The sequence below is a fragment of the Calonectris borealis genome, chromosome 18 (assembly GCF_964195595.1).
Source record: "Calonectris borealis chromosome 18, bCalBor7.hap1.2, whole genome shotgun sequence".
NCBI lineage: Eukaryota > Metazoa > Chordata > Aves > Procellariiformes > Procellariidae > Calonectris > Calonectris borealis.
The window spans coordinates 10970599-10993953 of NC_134329.1; the positions used below are offsets into that span (position 1 = coordinate 10970599).

General features: G+C 39.9%; 2 protein-coding genes across 2 annotated transcripts; both read right to left on the bottom strand.

Moving 5' to 3' along the window:
• Positions 1–1197: 1197 nt before the first annotated feature.
• On the bottom strand, positions 1198–6401 carry LOC142089968 (macrophage migration inhibitory factor-like). Its single transcript, XM_075167106.1, has 3 exons — positions 6294–6401; positions 1979–2151; positions 1198–1264 (listed from the first exon to the last, which is right to left on the bottom strand). Exons 1-3 carry the CDS (start codon positions 6399–6401, stop codon positions 1198–1200), a joined length of 348 nt encoding a protein of 115 aa, XP_075023207.1.
• A 2580-nt stretch (positions 6402–8981) lies between these two features.
• Positions 8982–18741, bottom strand: LOC142090280 (solute carrier family 2, facilitated glucose transporter member 11-like). Its single transcript, XM_075167922.1, has 12 exons — positions 18700–18741; positions 16585–16683; positions 15972–16132; positions 14269–14393; positions 13882–14011; positions 13153–13301; positions 12400–12587; positions 11186–11296; positions 10591–10692; positions 10354–10429; positions 9526–9653; positions 8982–9188 (listed from the first exon to the last, which is right to left on the bottom strand). The coding sequence occupies exons 1-12, from the start codon at positions 18721–18723 to the stop codon at positions 8982–8984; spliced, it is 1500 nt and encodes a 499-aa protein (XP_075024023.1). The 5' UTR covers positions 18724–18741.
• Positions 18742–23355: the final 4614 nt, after the last annotated feature.

The following is a 23355-nucleotide window of genomic DNA, read 5'->3' on the forward strand; positions in this document are numbered from 1 at the left end:
CAATTCTGTCAAAAGACTACCTACCTGTGCCATGTCTTCCTTCCTTGGGCAGCTCTGCAAAGCATTAAGTGGAATGAAAAATATTTAATAAGATATACTGTACTTAGATGCTAAGTAGCATGTTGCTTCATTGGCTGTGCTGCTTTGATTCACCAAAGCAGCTTTCATCTGTTATCTCAACAAAGCATTTTTGCAGGTTGAGGTACAGGCTTGTATTTAAAGACCGTGGCTGCAAAACAAAGCTATGATAAGGACGAAATGGGATCTTCACAATAGAGCTCAGAAGAGGGGTGAGGTGGGTTTGTTCTTCCAGAAGAAAAAAATCACGATACACCTAATTTCAGAGATTCAGGAAACAGATCTGTACTCAATCTTTCTATTTTACTTTGGAAGCAAATGCTCTTATTTGACCCAGGGCTGAATAATAAGTATTTATATGGAAATTTTCCTTTTGTAATTAATTCATTACTTTGGCCTCTGGGAATGGCTCACTGTGCCTCTGCCTCGCTCTGAGTGGTGCTCTAATCTTCACTGTCACTGCAAATTGTTCAATGGATGAAAAGGGGAGGCCAGAACAGTGAAGAGTGGGTTTTTGCACTTATTCCCTCTGCCTAGCCCAAGCCCTGGGAGACTCTTGCAACACGAATTTTTCTACTAAGCAGCTAGAGATCCATGTAGTGTTAAGATCTAAGGAGGACCTGGTCTGCCATCCATCCCTTTTAAATAAGAGGCAATCCTGTCTTTCCTACTTTTGAAGGGAGGGCCATATGCCACTTTGATAGCCACATGTATTGACTTAAATGTGTTTTGAAATCAGGTCAAGATAGTTCTATTTAAATATGGCCAGGCTGTTGAGCATGAACAGGGCAAAGGCATATCCAAATGGAGTGTTCATCTTCACATGAAAGACTAAGGTTTTTTAAAAAAAGAAAAGCTTTATTAAGAATATTTCGAGAAAGCACCTTCCATCTCAACCACAGGCCTTTCCAGAATAACAAGAGAGTCTGTCATAAGGGTCCTGCTGGATTTTTACTTTTATTAAGCAGCAGACAAGATGTTAAAACAGCACTGGGTAGCAGCAACTAAGGCACCACTGACTTTTACATTTGTGCCAAACACAGGTAACATGACTAGAACTGCAGTGTTCAAAAACCGCGGTGAGGGTTCAGGAATAAGCTGTTGCCACCCGAGGGCACCTCAAGCAAAGGTGGTGTTGTTCCAGCCTACGTTGCCAGCACTGATCTCAAAGAAGCTGACATAGATTCTGAAAGGGAAGACAAACACTGTTAGCTGCTGAGAGCAGAGCGCTGCAGGCCAGCCAGGGTGTTCCTGCAGCAGGACATGCTGTAGACTGTCCTGCAGGGCTTTACACTTCTCAGGCCTGCACTGCATCTCAGCAAGTCACACATTTCCTTTTGCAAGTTCTGGCAGGCATGTTTGAGTGTTGCATATTCCAACCCCTCCCCTCCCCATTAATGCCTTGTCTACTTGCATTTTGGAGTTCCTGGAGTTTTTCTACTTCTTGTTTTAAGGAGATCTCAGGATGCTGTGTTTTATTTACTGTCATTTCTGGAGCAGATTGGTGTACCGTCAGGAAAAGGACTAGAAATGCTTTTAGATCTCCACTTGTACCCCACAGGCAGTAGGGAAGTGTTGGTACATGTTACTCAAGTTATCAATTTAATAACATCAGGTTATTGTGTCTCTACCTGGGCTTTTGCATGTATGAGATCTGCGGGTACATGCAGTGCCTGAGCCTCCATCATTTTAACTGAGAGATATTTTACAGCTTCTGGGTATTGGCATTGTATCTCATGCAATTGCTCCCTTCCTATTTTTAATTGGAGAGTTGCTCTATTGACTTGGCATTTAGCCTCTTCAAGCAGAATGTTAACAGAACAGCAAAGGACAAGTCTGGGATTAATAGTTTTAACAGTCTGTGGAAAGTCATGTCAGACAAGTTGCTGTATGAGCTCACCTGTCAGATGGTATTTTCAAATGTTTGTTCAGCAGGTCACAAAGCAATTTGGAGTAGACCTTGTTCTCCTGCTCCCCTATTTTGCCAATGCTGTAGAGAAAGCACATAGCACAGGGGTCTGTGGAGCCACCAAAGGACATCAGCTGGTCGGAAGAGATCTGTATTGCTAGATACTGTTGGAAGAAGGAGAAAGGAATGTTATTTTCCTTTGCCATGTTAGGAAAAGTTTTGAAAACCCAGGAAGGTATGTGTGTACCTAAACTGCAGTGAAAATAGGTGCATGCCTATCAGTTATGCTTTTGAAATTCTCCTGCATGTACTTCATTGCACTTCCAGACTTCCTAAGTATTTTCCTGCAAGTCACAAAGATGAGAAGGTATGAAATAGAACCACATTCCCATGACATACCATTTGGGAACAGGCACTGCCATCACAATTCTTTCATCTATTGCAGAATGGCTGTGTTCTTAACTAAAGGTACTAGCAGCACATAAAATTTAAAAAAAAAAAAAAGCAGTCCCAGGCACTCAAGAGATGCTTTTCACCACTTACTAAAATGCAAATAGTTTCACTCTTGTTCTTAAGTTACCATGTCGCAAAGATCTTTCCCTGCCTGCTGTCTTGCAACCTTTAACCCCAGTGTCCTAATTACCTACTGAAAGATGGGTTCTGGATGCTCAGCCTGGGTACACTGTTGGAAAGAGAACCCTGCAGTATCATCTTTACTGACTTTGAATTTTAGGTAGAAAGTTCAGGTGCTCCAAGAGCTCAGTGACCTGCAAAATCTCCAGAACCTCCTCCAAGCCACCAGGTTCTCCCTGCCTGTGCGGGAAGGCTGGGTGCAAGTGGGGGGGTGTGCAACTGCATTGCTGCCACCCTACGTTCCAGAGAGATTTTGCACCTCACTGGCTCCTGCTGCAGTCTTCCCTGCTGAGGTAAATGTGAACTGACACAGCAGAGGTCTAAATCAACATACCCCTCATTAAACAAAACACAGCTTAATCCTACTTTTGTTCTTGATAGCAGGAAAAATGGAAGAAAATATCTATGTTAATATTAATGACCAGCCTGCAATTTTCCCTGCTGCTGATACACAGTGTCAGATCCACACATAGGGGAATTCAGGGATCAGTTCCTTTGGCATCCATCTGGCTTCTGTTCTTACCCACTTTTATTAGCAGCGCATCATTGGAACTCAGCAGCAATTAACCCTCTTGGCAAAACAAGCTAGCCAGAGTACCAGGAGGTGTCTGGATAATTAGCCTTGGTCATCATTTACAGGTTGTTTGGGTGCAAGATGCATCAGACCACAGCAGTACAGGATAAGCCAAGGAGATCCTGCTGAGGTACCACTTGCTTAGCCCTGTTCTCCCCTGGGTGGACACCCTGTGCTCTCAACTTTATGCCAGTTGTAGGTACATATATGCCTTTAACATCTACCCTGGAAGCAGATTGTTGCTTAAAAAAAACAGAACAACTGAAGTGTTAATCAGCATTATTTTCTTCTTAGAGCAGTTTGAAAATGCTTGAAACAGTTTTTTTCAGTAGAAAAAACCCTATTTGATTTAAAAATCAGTATTTTTTTCAAATGGTACCATTTCCTGCAAGAGGAAAGCTCTGCATTCCAGACCACCCTAATCCTTTCCTTCTTTCTGTGTTATAACTAAAAGACTCTCCCTTTCCTATTGCCGCCTTTGTCACGAAGAGCTTGCATGTCCTCTTCAAAAAATCTCTTTGTTGTTCCCTGTATATTTTTAAGTCCCATCACATATCCCTTCCACACTGCTGCACAAACCTGTTCCAGCTGCATCCCAGCCCTGGCCCCTAGCTTTATATTCAGAAGTTGTTATGCAAGAACCACCAGCTGATACCCTCACCCCCCCAACAGCAAGTACTTGTTTGCTAGACTGATAAAAAAATGTTTTTTGAAGGGAGATAGAACACATCAGTTTTATGTAAGAATTTCATTATATTACTGCATGTGTTGGGAAAAAAAAATTATCATCTTACTCCCATTTACAGTTAAGCCTGCTTTCTGTGGAGACGGGGCTTATATAAGCCTAAAACATGCTTCTGACTATTACCTGAGATAACTAACTTTGGTCAAATTTGAGAAAGATTGATCTTCTACATATTTAGTGAGTGGTTGATTGCATAGAGCTCCATTACTGTCCCTAGAGAAAGAGGGGCCCCTTTATCAGACATCAAACAATTTGTCTGGAAGAGACATAGTAGAACCAGGCTTCTCCAGGTCAACTGGCTTTTTAACTCGACATCAAATCAATTTGATGAGAACATCCAAACACATACAACTGTCTTTTAAAGTCTACAGCCATACAACAACAAATAGAAATACTCTAATTATCAGTGCTGAACTGAGAATTTCTAATTGGTCGAAGAAATATCAATATTATTAACCATTCCACCACTGGTGGGATACATGGTGCAAGTCCAATACAGAATCTGACTGGAAGTCACAGAAACTTTTAAAATTTTCCTCCAAGAACTAGCTGAAATCTTGCTGCAAGTTAAGCTGGCTTCCTGCCTTATGCCACTGAGGAAGAAAAAAAAGCGTTCCCATCTCTTCCATAACAGCCTCTCTCTTCAGCCTTCTCTCCTAGAAGAGCCAGAACGTCTGTTGATCCTTCCATTATCGTATTTCTTCAGCATTTTTCCTTTGGTGCATCTCTAATCTGCCTACCTCTCTCTCAAAGTAAAGGGCCTGAGACTAGATGGAGTACTCCTGCTGAGGCTTACTTCTACCTTGTCCACAACAGAAGTGAAATTCCCCTGCTCCCAAGCATTGTCTTAACTCTTATTCATGTTGTAACCCATAACAACTCCCAAAATCCTTTCCTCTTTAATGAATTATTCTTTGTCTTTTGTGCAGTTTGACTTATTAATCAGCTGTTGAAAGAAAGCTTCTTGTCTTGAGAAGATATCTCGTACTATCTTCTTGAATTCTTACTGTCTCCTGTACATACAAGCTATTGTCATCTGCACATCTCAGTCTACTGAATCATTACTGGAAGTGTTGACTAGATCTGAGCGTAAGACACTACTGTGGGACTGTTTAAAATGTTCCTGATTTTGACAAAACCATGCCAGCTGCTCACCATTTTCTTGTTACCATTTTTAAGACATGCTAAAGTTTGTTCTAATATTTTCAGTTATCCCACTTGGTTTTTAATTTTGGGTCCATTTTTCCCCCTTCTTTCCTTCTCAGGACACTTCCACCTGTGGCAGTTATCAAACAATTGCAAAGGGGTTCAGAGATCTCTGTTGCCATTTTAAGTAATCTGAGGTGACTACCATTTCAGAGACCTTTATTTCCATGGAGAGCAAAGATCTGCTCAAGAACTTCAGGTGTTCCAGTGGGCAGAGAAAGGTTTGCTGGTGAGCCCTCAGAATACTTTCTGAGGCACCAGAACTTCATTCTTTCTAGGGTTTCAAACATCACTCCCAAAGTAAAATAAGAAACATTTTCTGAAAACATTCATTTGCTAGTGAATATATAGAAAGGGTATTTCACAAAGCTGCTAAAGATCTATAGCGGATTCACTTAAGTTACTGCTGCTACAGCAACTGAGGAGTAGCTCATGTTATAAAGCTTACAGCTCTATAGAGAAGCTTTCACTTTGTTTTTCATATTCATCAACAGTCTTCAGTAAATAACTGATAGTAACTAGTGACCTTTCAGGATTAATTAAGAAAATAAAAGCCTTATAAGACCCTTAATGACAGTATTTCAGTACTTCACCTCAGTAGCATATTGCCATGGGTTTTGGTAGGTAAAAATCCCTCAGTTTGGTAATGAAACCACCTAACAGATTTTACTCTGATGTTTTGACTACAAGTACCAGGACATTGCATGGGTATTTTTGCTAGATGTCCAAGCAAGCTGAATACCTTATTTTTTTCCTTCAGCTGTAACCACTAGGCTACAAGCAATTTGGTGGCAGATAACAAACACGTATTCAGCAGGACTCTGCAAGGAAGTTAGAGGATGAGGCTTGCTTTCAGTCAGCTAGATTCCTGAAAGGTGTTCACAGAGATACCTGCATATACATACCCACACACATCCAGTGTCTTGATTTACATGAGACCTACATGGACTACCATCCTATACAAAGCTAGCTTAAATACTTTGTTTCAAGACCTCAAAAGAACTAAGTTACAGCAAACAAGTACAGAGAGAAGACTCCAAATACTGGTGAGTCATTAGATATATTAGTTTACAGAGGCTATCACTGAGAAATAGATCATCGCATAGGCACAACTGACTAAAAGAAAATATTTGAGCATCTGGACTTACCTGTGCTGGTTTGCCCATTGCTTTTGATAACTGCTGGGTAAGCTCACCCGTGAAAGAGTCTGGAACTTTATCCTTGCTTATATTTGTGTTAACAATGAACTTAGGCATCTTTGGATCACGAGAGCGTTTTCTTTCAGCTCACCTTGTTCACAGTTTTGCTTCTAACCCACCTGCAAGATGGCTTACCCCACTATGCTAGTAAGCACCTCAGGAGCCTTTAAATAGTCAGCGGTACCTTCCTCAGGTGCACCTGGCGGCGTGGGAGTGCCTCGGGAGAGAGGAGGCTGCATGTGCCATCTGCAGGCTGCTGGCTGCTAATGCAGATAGTCAATGTACAGCTTTTCTAGGAGGGAAAGCTGGGTTTTTGCGCTCTGGAAATCAAAGCATCCAAAATGACACTTCATATTTGGATATAGCCTGATCGTAAAAACCAGTGAAAAAGCAAGTGTTTCAGGGACTGTTTGAAAGTGGGAGAGTTATAATGTGCCTCTTTATGCAAATTATGCAATTATTTAAAAAATTTAGATGAATGCCTCAATTGTGAGATCTGGAACTCTTTCTGTGGAATAGATCATAAGAGAAAAACCCCAGTAGCACATGTTGTGGACACCTTCCCTGAACTGTGACTAAGTCATGACAAAGATGCCTTACAATCAGGATCTTGATTTTCCACTGCGGTGAGCACACAGTGCTTGTTTTCAACTTGCTCCTTTGTTGCGCAAATAGTCCCATCACAGTCAACAGGATCTCCTGACACATAGGAAATCCACAGGCTTTCTAAAATGAGCGTGTTTTATCCAGAATGGCAGAGCTGGGATCAGTTCTCTTTGCTACCTAGTAGAGTCTTACATGAGAGAAGTGATTTAGAGGGGTCATATGGCATTTGGTAAGCAGTGTGTGCAGTGAGATGTGTGTGGGGAAAGCAGGTTGAAAATGCTGATGGGGATAAAATAAATGGAGTTTGTTAATCTCTCCATGTTACGTCCAGTAGTTTCTGTGAGTTAAGGGCTTTTCTACTCACTCCATTCCCCAGCCTGCGGAAAAGAGGGAGAGCTTTCTATAGCTTGTGCTAAATGCTTGTACTGCCACAGTGTAATTTAAACAAATACTTTTAAATGGTGAAAACCTCCATACAAACATGCTCAAGTTGATTGTGTCGTGTATGTTGATTTTAAGTCAGTTCCTTCCCTGTAGCACCTTGGCTGTAAAAAGCCAGCAAATAAAAAGTCAGGAGATTAATTACTATGTGCCAGTGTTTATCTATAGCCCATGTTCATGGATTGCATCTCCTGTATCCAAAGCATTCTGAAAATAATGAAAAACCTGAAAAAAAATCCAGAAATAAAGTCTGTTTGAACAAATAGAGTTTTCAGGGCATGTTTCCTATGTCAAAACATTAAAAACAAACTCAAGTGACAGCTCCATCCGTAAGGAGAGGAACTGCTGTTTGTAATATTGATGAATTTTTTCTTCAGTGATTAGTTGAAAGCAGGTGGCATGATCCAAAGCATTTAGTCATAAATCAAACTATAGTTGTTAGTGGTCTCTTGGAAAAACTTAGACTGTATTTCCAATGAACCTCACAACCTATTTTTTCTGCTGGGTACAATAATCACTAGTTATTCGCAGCTTGCTTACATAACAAGAAAAACATTTCCAAAACAAACTCTTTCTTCTCTGAAAACATCTGATGTAATTCCCAGAAGCTTATGTACCAGGTTGAAAATCAGATCCTTAGACACCACAGATGCTCTTGGGAGTGTGTGTTATTTTATAGGAGCCATTTTACTTCTTTTGCATACAATAATAACTCTGTTTGGCAGATTCTTCTCCCTGCCTAGAGTTACTAGGATATTCTCCACTGAGATTTCCATTACATGTCCAGAAGTACCGTGGCACAGTACAATTTCACTTTCAATATTTTTTTCTTGTTACCATGGCTGGAACCTTTTTTCCTAATTTACTGTGCTAAATTTTGAACCCATATCTGCTCCGGTCACCCTAAACCACATATCTAGCTTTTCCTCTAACAGCCTGCTAGGCAAATATTTTAGCCTTCTGTGTTTCCCCAGCCTCATGACTGATGACCATTTAGCCTTCTTAATCCTTTCTTCGCTTGGTTTGTCTTCTTAAATTATTTCACTGTCCCTTCATATTTCTGATACTCTTCTCTGAACTATTTGTCAGCAGCTTCCTGATTCTGAGATGCTTAGAGCTAGTGAGGTGTTGTTTCGGAAAGCTCAATAACAAACTGTTCAGGTATCTGTGGCATTGGACAGGACTCCTGGGAACAAGAGAGACCAACTGAGGCCCAGGGTTGTGGGTCCAGGGCTCTGAGCAGAGCGTGTATATATGTTCTTGTAGCAGGATTTGGGCCCTGTGGACTGTTAACAAAATATTTTAAAACTTCGTAAGGTTGAGTAGCATAAAAGGTTGGGGTTTTTTTAGAAAAAATCTCGTTGTATCTAGTAGATCTTAAAACTGAGTGGTGAAATTTCCTGTGAAAATATTTAGATAACAGAAAGAAATAAAACTCTAGCATAATGAATTTCATATCTATATTAAAAAAAAGAAAAAAGGAATGAGACACAGAAGAGCTTGCAGTCTGTTTTTAATGTTTCCTTTTTAGTTCTATTGCAACATTGTTTCCTGTCTTTTCTAAGAGATGCAAATTTCTGCTCTGAACTTTTAGAGTTTGGTGCAGAACAACTGTTCCTTAGGAAAGTGATTTTCAGTGGCTGAGGTTTCTTTTTTTCCAAAATTCAGCTTGTTGAACTCTGCTTTTATTTCCATGATTGACTTTCCCTTTGTCTCAGGGAGGTACAGGTAGATGAAAATTGCTGATAAAGCCAGGATTCCCAAAAAGATAAGGAAGCAGAAGGGTCCAAGGTTATCCTGCAAGCAGAAATGGGAGACACTTTAAGGAAAATAAGAATCTCATTTCTATTTCCCTGCCCTTGGGTGCAAGTCTGTGTCTTAGTAACTAAAATTCAAAGGTGTGCTCAATACGCAAACCAGGATGGGTATCAAACTAGGAGTTTCCACCAGCCGCATTTGACCTGAGTCCAATTGCTGCTCCTCTGACAGGCCTGGGGGATTCCTGAGCAGGTTTGGTGTTTGGACAGAGCTCTAAGCTTTGCATGCCATTGCAATTTATTGCTATTATTTTGCTCCCTGTCAGCATTCAGAAGTGGATTAACCTGGAGGGAGGGATCCTGTTAAAGTCACTTACAACAATCAATGGAAAAATCATCCCAAGTACAAACAGTCCCATCCAGTTGATGCAGCCAACAATCAGAAAGGCTGATGGTCTGAATGACTGGCTGAAGATTTCAACCATGATAGATATAGTGGCTCCAGCTGAAAAAGAAAGGCAAAACACAAACCAGGTATACTTGTTTCCTTGCTCCTGACGAAGATCTTCACAAGGGCACTGGTAGAAAATGGCAGACAGGCAGAATAGGTGGCCTGCTGGCTGGTGGCCTCTGCTATGGTGAAAGACCTTGATTCCAGAAAGGGACTACAGCTGTTAAATTAGGATTTCAGCTGTTAATTTCAGTTTCTTTCGTACATACTGGAATCCTTTTTCTGATGCCAGTGGATCTGTGCAGTTCCATAGTGCACTGGTAGCCATTATTAGCGCAGCAATTTATAAAACCAACTCCCGTTTTGGCTCCTGTGGTCAGTTCCACATGAAGCATGTTGGTAGGCATACCAGCCTTAACTCACTAAATTAATGAAGGGTATGATTACTATGATGTACCTGGCAATGACTAGAATTCTGTTTTCAGCTGAGTATTTTAAAAATTGTTCTGAAATTTCTGTCTCAAACCCTCTGGAGAAGATGATACTGTATTTTAAATTATTTAGATCCTGTGATCAGCAATAAAATTTGAGGTAACGGTATCCTTTTCCTGTCTCCCACTTGTACGTATCTGCCCTTTCCTCCTTAATTTCCAGAACTTTTTACCATGGGACTAGACTGTTCTTCCTCTGCCAGTTGTGTCACCAACCAATATGATACAAAATTTCCTCCCAGCATTGCCATTGATGTACTCACATGGTCCAATTCCATAGAAGATAACGAATAGGAAGATCAAGATAACACTGAAGTAGTGCATCCAGAAAAACTGATGCTAAAAGTGAGAAACCAGTGATATCAAACCATTAGACACATGACAGAAGCAGCAGAGCTCTGTATTTTCTGCCACTGACTCAAGCTTTTGTATATATCCTGTGAGGCAAGATCAGAAAGGTGGGCTGATGCTGGATAAGTAGCCAGCTGCTGCCTCTTTACCTGCAGTGACAGGGTCATGGTAAGGAGCGCTAGCACAGAACACATCAGCGTGTATCCTCCCCATAGCAGCACCTTCCTCCCAAATCGGTCTATAAGGGTGCTCTGAAAAGCAGGAAACATGGGTCATAAATCCCAGTTCTCAAATGAAATAATTCCTCTCCTCTCCATGTGTTCTTCTCAGAAGACTTATCTGAATAATAGTCAGAAATCAATGTCATTTGAGAATCTCTTAATTCCTAATGAATTTTATTAGCTTCTTCAAAGATTAATGAAGCTGTATTTATTAGTCAACCCTAGGCTGTTGTTAGACAGTTCCCTTTCTTGCTGGTATATATCGAATTGTGCACACATACATACACACATCTAATCCAGAACATCAGGAAATTATTTTGCAGAATAAAAGTAAGTCTAAAGACATGCAGTTGTGCAAATAATTTGGGAAAATAGCTGCCTTTTATGCTGCATGTGGCTTTGCAAAAGCAGGAAGATGTCTTAGGTTATGCAAATCTTCCTCGAGCCTAGTTACAAGTAAGGAAAAGTACAATTGTTGACCTCATTAAATTTTTCCTTCAAACTCAAGTCTGAAAAGACTTACACACAGTATAGAGGATAAGCATTCACACAACCCAACTCCCAGGGACACGTATGGGATAAGGTATTCTTCAAACTTGGCTGTGTGGAATACTTCAAAAGAATAGAAGTATATCTGAAAAATGCAGAGAGGAAATGCACCTGTGAAAAAAAGTGTTGCAATTGTGATGCAATTCTAAGCTGCTGTAACAGCCAGTAACTTAGAGGGGTTTGTAACCTGCTGTGGTGGTGAATTTTCGCCCCCCTCCTAGGCCATTTGTTGATCTCAGAAATTCCCATGAAACCTCGGCCTTGGTCTACTGAGTCTGGCGGTTGAGCGCTCCTTGACTGTATCAGAAACTCTGCATAGCTGAGGCTGGAAATGTACTCCTATTGCCTGGCCCAGGTGTCAAGCAGAACAACACTGAAACCTTGAGAATTTTTAATAATTACCACCTGGGACTGTGGCCAGGATGGAAATTTATGGATGACTAAAGCCAATCATCTTGCGAACCTATGAACGGTGGTCCTAAGTGAGACCCTGTGAGCTCTCCGGAACCGCAGCGGGCTGCACCCTGTATCTCCCTCTGAGTGGGATGCCTCTCAGAGCTTGCAACGTCTTGAGCCAACAATATTCGGAGGCCCATCATCTGACGGGACCTGGGGTGAAACTCTTCACTTCTTGAGGCTCAACCCTCACCCGTTGAGAAATGCTGAGACATTTTACGTGAATATTTCTTCACCGAACTCGAGGGGAATTTTTAACAGGTACTTTTTGTACATTTATATGCATATATTTCTGTCTGTGTGTGTCAACTAATAGTAAGCATAATCTGTAATTAAGTCACTGTTGTGACTGTAGTAGACTCTATTAACGCTCACTTCGTAAATGTTAAATTAGTTAATGATTAAGTGCTGCTAAAATTTGTTAATAATTAGTTAATGATTAAGTGCTGCTAAAACTGTGAATGAACCCTAGACTGCTGCTAAACACATATAATCCCTTAGATATAAACCCTTAGACATAACATGATTTTTCCTTATATGTTTCATCCCTGTAGTAAGCAGTAGAGTGAACCTTGCCATCGAACTCTCTTAAGTTGCACTTTTATAAATCACTGTTAAAATCACTTTCTGCTAATACCTTTGATGGTGATTCTTTAAGTGGCCTCTAAAGCACTCACTCGCAACACCTGCCTAGTGCTGTCTCTTATTCTGGGGATAAAGAAAGCACTCAACTGCATTGATTCCACAGAGCTGCAAGGTGGTCATGACAGTCATCAAAATGTAAAGTTGCCAGCGCAAAGATCGCTCTTTTATTACTTCGAGGACACGCAAGGTTTTTGTGCTTGCCATTGCAACCTTCTCCTTCATAATGTCATCAATTTCTGCTTGATGGTCTCCTTCCCCCCAGAGCTTCCTGATGGCTGTTGGGGAGAAAGAAGGGAGTGGATTATTCTACCAGTATCGCTCCATCACGAGTGGTTACATTAAACCCTTTAGTCTGCCTGTCCATTGGCATAGGTGGTGGTGTTGGTGCTGTCTGCTTCTGTTATCTGGTTGGGTCTGGGGCAGTAGTCAAACGGAAGAATTTTGTTTCTCTCTTTGTCAGTATGGCTTATCTTTCTAATGTTGAGTTGACTTAATTGTAAACAAAATAAACATTTAAGTACATTTTATTTAATAAAAAATGAACTGCCTATTTCCTTTAACGAAATAAAGTAGTTCCCACCAAAGTGGGAAATGTTAGACATACTAATATATATCTATCTTTCTTGTCTTAACTGATTAAATTAGACTGAGTGAGGCTCCAGGTTAATACAGATGTATTGTCGTAGGTACCTCAACTGTTTTATTTAGAACTGCCTCTGCTATTACTCTATGGCACTGCACTGTGCTGCACAGCTCTGCCCTGTTTTCTTGTCTTCTACAGGGGCTGTTACTCTAACATATCAAATGAAGTGAAGTAAGTGAGGAAAGTAGACACTCTACCTTTCCTGCAGGCTTCCTCATTACCCTTCTGTATCAGGAGGTAGGATGGTGAATCAGGGAAAAATGGGAGGGTAACCAGTTGAATCAATGCTGACAGTCCACTAGATGCTAACAACCATGGCCACAAAGCTTCGCTTCCTAAAATCTCCCTGGAAAGTGTATGTGAAACAAAATCATGTTGAAATAAAGGAATGAATGTTCAGAAAGTTTTTCTGAGTGATGAGGATTGCTCAAATTCCATTCAAGGGTGCAGTGGAGCAAACACCTGAATTGATAATTCAGCAAATTTCACAAATTTGGCTATTTTTATTTCTGACAATTTTAAAGAAATTATTTGGCATTTTGAAAAACTCTCTAAATATCATTAGGATCCAATATAATGTCTAGAGAGCTGATGAAACTGATTTGACCACTGTTTGACCACAGGACCAAAACATCTTGCTAAGACTTTTTATGTAAGCATAGTAAATTTTGAAGGGGAAGTCGCCCAGAAGAAAGGATGTGGAAATAAGAAGAAATCAGATTATAAGTAATTAATTTTTATTTCTCCTATATTTAAAACTATATGTTTGCCTCAAATATGATCAAACCTTTTCTTCTGTCCTAAGCTAAGGCCTGTTTTGGGGAAGATGAGAGGGTTTCTCAGTCACTGACTACGTGAGAGGGTAAGGTTATAGAAAGATTTCTACTACTTTTAGTGTAACCTGATAGAAAGATTGGAGTATTTACCGTAGTCCAATAACCTGTCCTGTGAGTTTTCCCAATGTCAGAAAAACAGCAACTGTGGAGTTGGTAAATCCACGCAGCTTCTTGGGTGAAATCTCTCCCACATACTGAGGATGTATATTGAGAGAAAAACCTTTAACATAGAAGAGGATAAATGACTGTTAAAATACTGAGAAAAGCTTTAAGTTTCTGACTCCATCGTCTCTTATATTGTTTCCATTCACTCTGGTATTTGGATTAACATTTTTTGCAAAAGGGATGATGTCGTTCACTTTTATTAAGTGTCTAGTATATTTGCTTTAAAAATCATTCTCCAAGAATGGCAATACCTGTAGAGGCAATCCTGGGACAGCAAGGATGCTTGCTCTCCACAGTGGCATGAGCACATACCTGTACCAATACCATAGAGAAAGCGTCCGACCAGAATCATCTCGAAGGATTTGGCTGTTTTACTGAAGGCCATGAAAAGTGCAGCTACCAGCATGATCAGGTTGGTGCACATCTGGCACTTTTTTCTGAAAAAAAAAGTGCATGAGAATTTAATGTGAAAAGAGAACATCTTGTACTCTTTTGACTAATCTTGCTGTGACAGGAAGCATGGTACAGCAATTCCTGCTGTTTTGAGGAATGGCTGAAATAATTTTGACTTTGGATAGTCAAAGTGATTCTTTGAAATTTCGGGATCCTTTAGATTTGAATTCACTAATATTTCTTAGCTTAGAATTTAAACAGTTGGAACACTTCATCAGCATTTCCACAATACAAGCGGGGAAAGAGCTCAAAGAACTGGCCCAAGATTTTTAAATGGCTAGAACTCCTCATAAAATGTCATGTTGTTCCCCAGAAATAATCTGAGTCCATGGCTCCCACTCTAGAATGGCTCGTATTAAAGACACTCTTGGCTAAATGGATGTGAACTGAGATGGCAGAAAGAGTTTTTAGAGGCGTATTTCAAAAGACACTCCGTGTGAATCGTGGGCTGCTATGTTCACAACCCTGATGTCTCAGGATCAAATCCAAGTCTTTCGCATTCAGTTGTTTTGCCGTGATGCTTGCTAGACAAGAGTCCTCTTGCGCACATTAAGGATTCACAGAGATCCTCTATTTAGAAGGCTGTGATTCAGCAATTAGATTATTAGGTGTTAAATAACTCATGGGAGATGTGTGTGATCTTGTTTCCAGTCTTGGGAGACCCTCTGAGTGTGGGATGAGGCAGTGTCCCACAAGAAATTTCTTGGGGGCACTTACCTGATAGGAAAGAACACAATTGCAGGCAGGCTAAGATGGTTTGTTGAGACCCATATGAGGGGCCTCTGGATCAGTGGGTTGTGGAGCAGATCTTTAAGTGGGTCACACCAAGTAGATAAGTTTGCCAATTTCTCTGCAAATGAAATTAGTGGTGTTACACACAAGGCACTGAGAACAGACCAGACGGGTGAGGAATCCTTTCTCCATCCAGTGGGAAAGATAGTTTGGAACTGACTTTCAGTAAAATGGATTGCCAAGAACAGAGATGTCTCTTGGATAATTTGTTTGGTGCTGATTGTATCTTTACGGCGTAGTTACAGGCAATTTATTTTTTTTCTATTCTGTTCACATTTTCATTAGATCAGATCTGAATATTTAATATAAGGTCATCACCCCAGAATGAGTGTATTTAAATGGAAATCTGGCTCTTCTTTGACACTTAAGGATATCTTCCACACAGTGGTTTTCAGGTGGTTAGAGTAACTGCATATAATGTGTTACAACACAAGATACACAGCTCCTTTTTGGGGGTTTGTAGAGCTTGGGAGATCTTTATGAGAGTCATAGGAGATCTTGAAGAGAACACGAGGCAGATACACTATCCTGCTGCTCCCAGAGGCACTGATCTGGTGATGTGATGATGAATGCATCCTTTACAGACATATAGTTCACTGGGGAGAGCAGATAAACAAGATAAAAGACTGCTTGCTACTTGAAAGAGGTGGCAAGCAAGCCAAATCAGTTTAGTCTTCAATCGGACTGCTTCAACCAAGAAGAGGTTTATTTGTTCACCTTGGTATTTCCCTGTACTTTCTGACTATTGAGCTGTTACAAGAAACACTTACTTCCTATATTTTGTGGTCAGGTAGCCACAGCAGAGGCTCCCCAGGAATCCTCCTATCCCATAAACAGACACAATGAAGGACCATAACAGCATGGTTGTCTCAGGATGGAGGGGAGAGCCATGTCGCTCTATCCAGGTTTCATTAATAAACTTCCTGATGTGCTGAAAAATAAAATGAGATTTGACTGAACAATGCATATAAGATCCCTTATTATTATTATTATTTGGCTGTTGTACTTCAGATCTAGCTTGTGATTCTAATATTAGACTTCTTTTGAGACTAACTTTCTTAATAAAACAAGTTAGCTGAGATCACATTGCAAAATCTTCAAGTTTGGTATCAGTCAGTAAGCTTCCTGAGGAAGCATGCTAAAAGCACATTTTCTGCCTTCCTTTGGAGGCTTTTATAGTATGTGGTAACAATTTATTTAAAACAGAAAATACCATCCTGTTCTTTAAAGGAGAAAAAGTGCTCTAAACATTTGATGTTACTCTTACTAAAGAAAAGACATAGATATATCAGCTGAATGCTCAGTAAATTTGAAATTTATGGGGGAATGGCGAGCTCAGGCTCTACATTTTGTGTTTTCAACCTCAGGGAGATGGCTACTTACTACAGAAGGATAGTTGATGACAGAAATGTGGAATCCATATGGGAAACTACCGCCAATTCCCAGCACTAAGATCATTTGAAATAGTCCCCGAAACTGAACCTGCAAAGCAAAAATAAAATGCTCCATCAGCTTCTCATTAATCTAGCTTTGTGCAGGGCCAGAGTCTTTGTGGCCATACTTGTCCTTCCTCTCTGGAAACCTGCATTGTCCACTTCAAATCCTCTTGGATTTAAACATTTTTCCAAAATCCCTCTAACCTGCTGCCAAAGTACAATCATCAGCCACAGTGCCATAGCAAGACTAAGTGCTATGTAAGAGTGATAATCCACCTCTTTGCCTGCAAGAAGGAGGAGTTTTAAAAGATGTTCTGGATAGTACAGTTCTCACTGTATGCCTGCAATATCTGACAGGTTGGCTGGATAAAGGTGTCAGTCCTGGATGTGGGGAAGAGGAAGTTGGTTTCCTTGTCTGCAATCTGCAGTAACCTATGTACATGAAACCATAATGTTATGCCACAAAAGTACAGCATTAAAAATCAACAACATTTTATTGTACTCCCTGCTTTCATTTCTGTGTCATATCTTTAAGCATAATAAAGAAAAGATTCTTTTAATATTCAACTTTTTCAGAAAATCATGGACAACAAAGATAATAATTTGTAATAGCCCCTGTAATTGCATTAAAACAAAAATCTTCCTGACTTTGATTTGGGGTATCATTTCTCCTTTCTCAATATTTTATTTTTTTCTACTTATTTAACCATGAAAGTATGTGCTTGCATATTGAAGGGCTTGGCATCTTCCAGGTAAGGGAGATACTGTCTGTCTATAATTTCCTTGGTCAAGGATTAGGGATTGAGATACGCTGGCTGTTTTGATGAATGAAATAATTTTAACTGTAAATAAGGAAAAACAGAACATGTAACTACTCAGGCCTTTTTGAGGTATGTGATACCACTGCTCATCTGTCCTGTTTCCAAGTGCCTGCAAAGCTAGATGGAGCTATCCTCAAACAGCTTAGACTGTACCTAGCAGACCAAACCTAGGACAATTGTCATTTTAGGCCCATCAGGATCTGTTCAGGGTCCTTTGGGGTTTTACTGCCTCTCCCTTTCTATTCAGCACATCACAAACCAAGACAATAACACCACCTCTGTATAGAGGACATGTGCTCTGTGTTCTTTTCATGTCAGATATGAACTTCATGAGCTCACAGCTCTTTGGAGATCAGTGCCTGGATGAAGAGAAGCTGGTAGAAAATGCAATCAGGCAGGAACAAAGCAATGCAAGTGTGACTAATGCTGGACTGGGATATACTTAGAAGAACGCTCCCTTTTATAGTTCTTAGGTCCATCTTTCAAGAGCTTGTTACTTAATTAGTCCCCAGCTGGATTTCCCAAGTTATCACATGTCAAGAACCAAGAAGCTATGGACCAGAAGACTCTAAATTTCCTTAAAAATCCTGTCTCAAATTCAATGGATTTGGTAATTGGCATTCAAACAAATTAAGAACTCACCTTCTCACTCTTCCTTTTTTTTGCAATAGACTTACAAATTAACAATTTTAATACCTAAAAAGGAAAGCAAAATAGCTTCTTCCTGGCAGTTGAGAAATGGAGCAAGAAATACTTATCAATTCTTCCCTGTTTAAGACTATGGAAACTCTTGAAGGTTAATATTAATTATCTTTGGATGAAATGAGGAAAGTAATTTATTTTAAAGCTTATGTCATGAATTTCTTAGCCTTTTGCAGTACAGTTAATCTATTCATTACTTTGGGAAGCAATTAGCGTGCTTAATAATTAGTATTGTTTTCAGTTATTCGGAAGACAAAAATACAGTAGCATTGTCAGTGGTGGAATTGCCAGGACTTTTGTTAGTTTTTATTTTATTTTATCTTGTCTTTATTTTATTTTGTTTTATCTTGTTGAATGGAAAAGACCATGCAACATGATTTTCATGGCCCCATTGTTCTTGGTGATGTTTAAATGCAGAAGAGAAAGATGGTCTCTGTCCCAAAATAGCTTATGATCTTTAAGGAATCTGGATCTTTAGTATTATGTTAGCTTTGTCATTTATAAGCCAGAGCCCTGAGAAAAAGTGACCAGATACTCACCAGGTCAGAGAAGAAGGTAGCCATCTCCTATCAAAGAGCCGATTCCTGTGGCTTACTGGCTAGTACCCGCCAAAAGAACCAAATGCTCACATTATGCAATAGCAGTGTCAGTGAACTAGTCCCATGTTATTGAAGTTAAATTTTACTTCAAAGGTTTTTGAGTTAATTACACATATTTCAGCTGTTGTACAAAGTTTAGAATTGTTGGATTAAATATTTCAACCAATGGTTGTGTCTAGCCCAAGTAAACAAGATGGTCTCCTTTGCGGGGAACCTGTATACTTCATGAACTCTGTCTTGTGGTAGGGGGATAGGGAACTGAGACATCAATTTTAAATGTTATTCCAATAATCATAAGTCACTTAGTTTTCAGTATAAGCTGAGAAACATAAAGACAAAGTTATCTGTTGGGAATCTTAGGTGGGGCTTGGACAGTGAACTATAGGACTTTGACATATAATAGGAAAGAGCTATTCCCTCTCCATGTGACGGCAACTGGAGCACATCGTAACTTAATCATTACTTAAAGGGATTGAAATGCTCCATCGTTTTGGAATGGGGTATAAACTTAACTATTCTGCAGCGGCGCACCAGGTCTGACCAGCTAAATATTTAATAGTAGCTGATTTCCTTTTGCTGGGAGAGGAAGATTCAACGTTATGCACAGTTTTGTTCTGGCATTTGTCATTAGTCAGTATATTTATTTTTATGTCTGTGAGAAAAAAAGATTGCTTTGAAACTGTCCTGTAACCTCCATAGCTGGAGTGCCATCTCTTCCTTCAGACAGAAAATTCTCAGGCTTTAACTTCATTTACTTCGTAGTTAAGAGGGTTTTGTGTGTATTAAGTTGGTAAATGGCATAAATATCATTTGCCATTTACACTTCAGTTAAAGAAGGTGAGGATGAAGAAATCATAACAGGCTTATTGGATACAATAATTTTACTAGAAAATACATCACATGCAAAGAATATTCACAGAATCTCTAGCTAATGTCTGAAATGTAGCACCACCCGGCCATTTCTCCCGTCCTTATGTGGTCCTCATTGTGAAGTGTACTTTGTTGTTGATGTGTTGCTGAGAGTTCATGATGGGTTTTTTTCCAGATTAGGTTCACCAGCAAATAAGCTGTTGTTAGAGCATAAGTGAGACTGTCCCCTTGATGCTAAGAATTAATTTCCTTTTCTGTAAAGTCATACAAAGTTGACACAACATAATGTGCATCTGACAAAGGAAAGAAATGCCATGTTAGCTGCTAGTATCTGCCTTGTTTAGATGATATTGGGGGAAGACACAAGCAGGCAATAATATGTAGCTACCAGCGTGGGGCATTCCTTTTCAAATGCAGCCCGTTGCACATATTTTCTTATGTTCTGCTTCACCCACTTCTACTTAGTATACTTTATACATATTGTAACTTTTACTCCTTGCTCTTGTACTTTAATTTAGGATTCCTACTTTTGGTAGGTTAAGAGTCTTCCTAACATAATGTCCCATAATGCATTTATGTTGATTAGTTACTGTACTGCTTCTGTGCTCTTATTACTTACACTGTGCTGAGGACCCCTTTATTAGATGTACAGTTTCATAATTAGTGCTAACAACTAGTTAGCAGATACCTTACAGATATCCTTTAGTCATAATTGTGATCAGGACAGTAAATCTCACAACATCAGGTCATTTAGTCATTTATCTTGCAATTTTACAGTCACGTGTAACACACATATGCCAAGCTGTGCTAAGCCTTCCTTAATGCAGGCCAACTAGACCAAATCTGTTTTTTGTGTCTAGCTGACAGCAGTTCACTGCTCCAGTTTTTAAGTGTTTATATCTGCCTCAGTTGGAGTCAGTATTTGAGACATATCTTACCTATCAGCTGATGTCTCTGGAAGAAAAAGTACATGTAGTGTTCCTGAAACTTCTGAATGACTGTCCTCTTTGTCTCTGTCACCTCCCATATTTGAACCATACCTTTTTGCTGTTTCATCCCTTGACCAGACTGTTACCAGAATACAGCTCTTGCTCCACTGAGCACAGGCGAAGGTTGACCTGTGCCCCAAATAGCTGTTCCGCTTCGTTGTCACATTAATGTTCCATAGGGCATCCACTCGCTTCCTGGTGGGGATCTTATGGGGAAGGCTTTCCTAATAACATCTAATGAATAACTGAGATCAGAGAAGTGGCTCACTAGAGAGTCACTCCAGTGATGCTACATGATGCCACTCTGCTTACGTTTCCAAAGACTTCAGGTATTGTTGTAATGGAATGAAGGATGTTTTCAGAATGACTGGTTAGGAAAAGAGAATTCTGTTTTGCAAAAAGTTGAGATTTCCTTTCTATATTGGTGTTGTCTCCAAACAACTGGTGGTTTTAAATCACATTGTTATATATATATGGAACACTACAAAATTATTGAGCGTTTCTGACTTTAAGGACACTTCATTTTTCATAGATTATCTTTTAGTGAGAAGTCTTAAGTGTCCCTCGATACAGGAATAATGAAAAACCCCAATCATGGAAGGGTATGTGCACCAATAATATTTTTTCTGGTCAGCTGTCCCTAAGGGAGATCCTAATGTTGGGAAAGAAACATCTGTGGAGTCCAGAAGTTTTATTACAAGGCAATCCGCCATTTTTATTATGTTTCACATTTCCAAATAAAAATAAGCAGCAGTTAAGATGAACAATTGAATTCATATTTTGAATAGCCTTATTTGAGTTGAAGTAAATATGCCAGTCAAAGCAATATCAGAGATAAACCACTTATTTTACTGTGCAAGTCTAGAGTTTGGATTTTAATTTGTATAGTGTGCCTTACTGTGAGTCTTAGCTTTTTTCATGTTCTTGCCAATAGTATTGCTTTGCTACTAGAACTGTGTGAGCCTCTCATTAATAGGGGGAAACGTGCAGAAAATTAGATGCTTTCTAAAGAAAAGAAAAGTCCTATGAGTTTGCATATTTCAAAAAAATTTTCTGGTGAAATTAATCCCTGTGGTACTTCACAAGATCACGCTATACTATAAGGCTCACAAACTCTTTTTCCCTTTAACTATATATAGCAAAAAGAAGAATTAGGAACTCAGTATCAGATTGCCTTGAAGATCATTCACAGTTTGAAAGCCTGCAGTATGTGAACTCAAGCACAGATGTTGATTATAGGTCAATGTAGAAAATTATATTGCATCCATTCCTACAACAGAGATCATTGGGAATGGTATATCACACTAAATCTGGAAGCTAGAAAACTTGCATATGATATGTTTTAACATATTCTCTCACTTTGTTTCCTTATCTTTGTGCACACTACATGCTTGTAAAAATTGCCAAAACTCCTATGAGAGACTGTAAATTAAACCCTAAATTGTGCTGAAAACAGTGTTGATAACACAGGGATGTTTTCGTTACTGCTGAGCAGTGCTTACACAGAGTCAAGGCCTTTCCTGCTTCTCACCCCAGCCCACCAGCAAGGAGGCTGGGGGTGCACAAGAAATTGGGAGGGGACACAGCTGGAACAGCTGACCCCAACTGACCAAAGGGATATTCCATACTATATGATGACATGCTCAGCATATAAAGCTGGGGGAAGAAGATAGAAGTGGGGGACGTTCGGAGTCATGGCGTTTGTCTTCCCAAGTAACTGTTACGCGTGATGGAGCCCTGCTTTCCTGGAGATGGCTGAACACCTGCCTGCCGATGGGAAGGAGTGAATGAATTCCTTGATTTGCTTTACTTGCGTGTGCGGCTTTTGCTTTACCTATTAAACTGTCTTTATCTCAACCCACAAGTATCCTCACTTTTACTCTTCTGATTCTCTCCCCCATCCCACCCGGGAGGTGTAAGCGAGCAGCTGTGAGGTGCGTAGTTGCCAGCTGGGGTTAAACCACGACTGTAAATTAAACTATAAATTGTTGTTGGAAATGCTTAAATGAACACCTTAGAAGTTCCTTTTCTTAGAATTACATTTCCCACTTTTACTTGTAAATGTGTCTGACAAAATATTCAAGGCATAAAATATTTACAGTCATCTCTACAGTTGTCAATCAGTATCTACACTTGCAGTGTACAATAACTGAAGAGTCTGTATGATTGCACATCCTTGAAATATGAGGATGTGTGATCACTTCTTAGTCATGATAGAGAAATACACCCTAGGCAGGAGCCCTGCATGTATTCAAGAGCTGGAGGACATGACTGAGCTTTTGCTGACAGTATGCTGCACATATAGCAAGGTACTGTACAGATGTTTTTAGGAGAAACTGTAAAGCAACAGGTATTGTTACAGCCAGGAGTTCCAGTCTGGGGTGGTTCTTCTGGGGTAAAGTGGGTCCAGGTAGCCAAAAGTCACACAAAGGAAAGTAGCTGCTAAATTGCTATGGGATTCATAGCCCATGAGATATCTGAGGGAACTCTGATCCTGGAAGAGGAGCTACAGACTCGAGATGACGACGGTGATGGGCAAGATAGCACCGAGTATCTAAAATGACTCTAGGTGCTTGTGTTTAATGGCAACTGGATTCCACCCATGAGTCCTTTAGCTGTATTGCCACTGAAAGGCACCATTCCTTGAGAACAGTTGTATACGAACTTTTTCCCCATACTTTATCATGAACAAGTCTGAGCTTAAAATCAAACAGCTGAATTTTTTAGCAAAAAATCA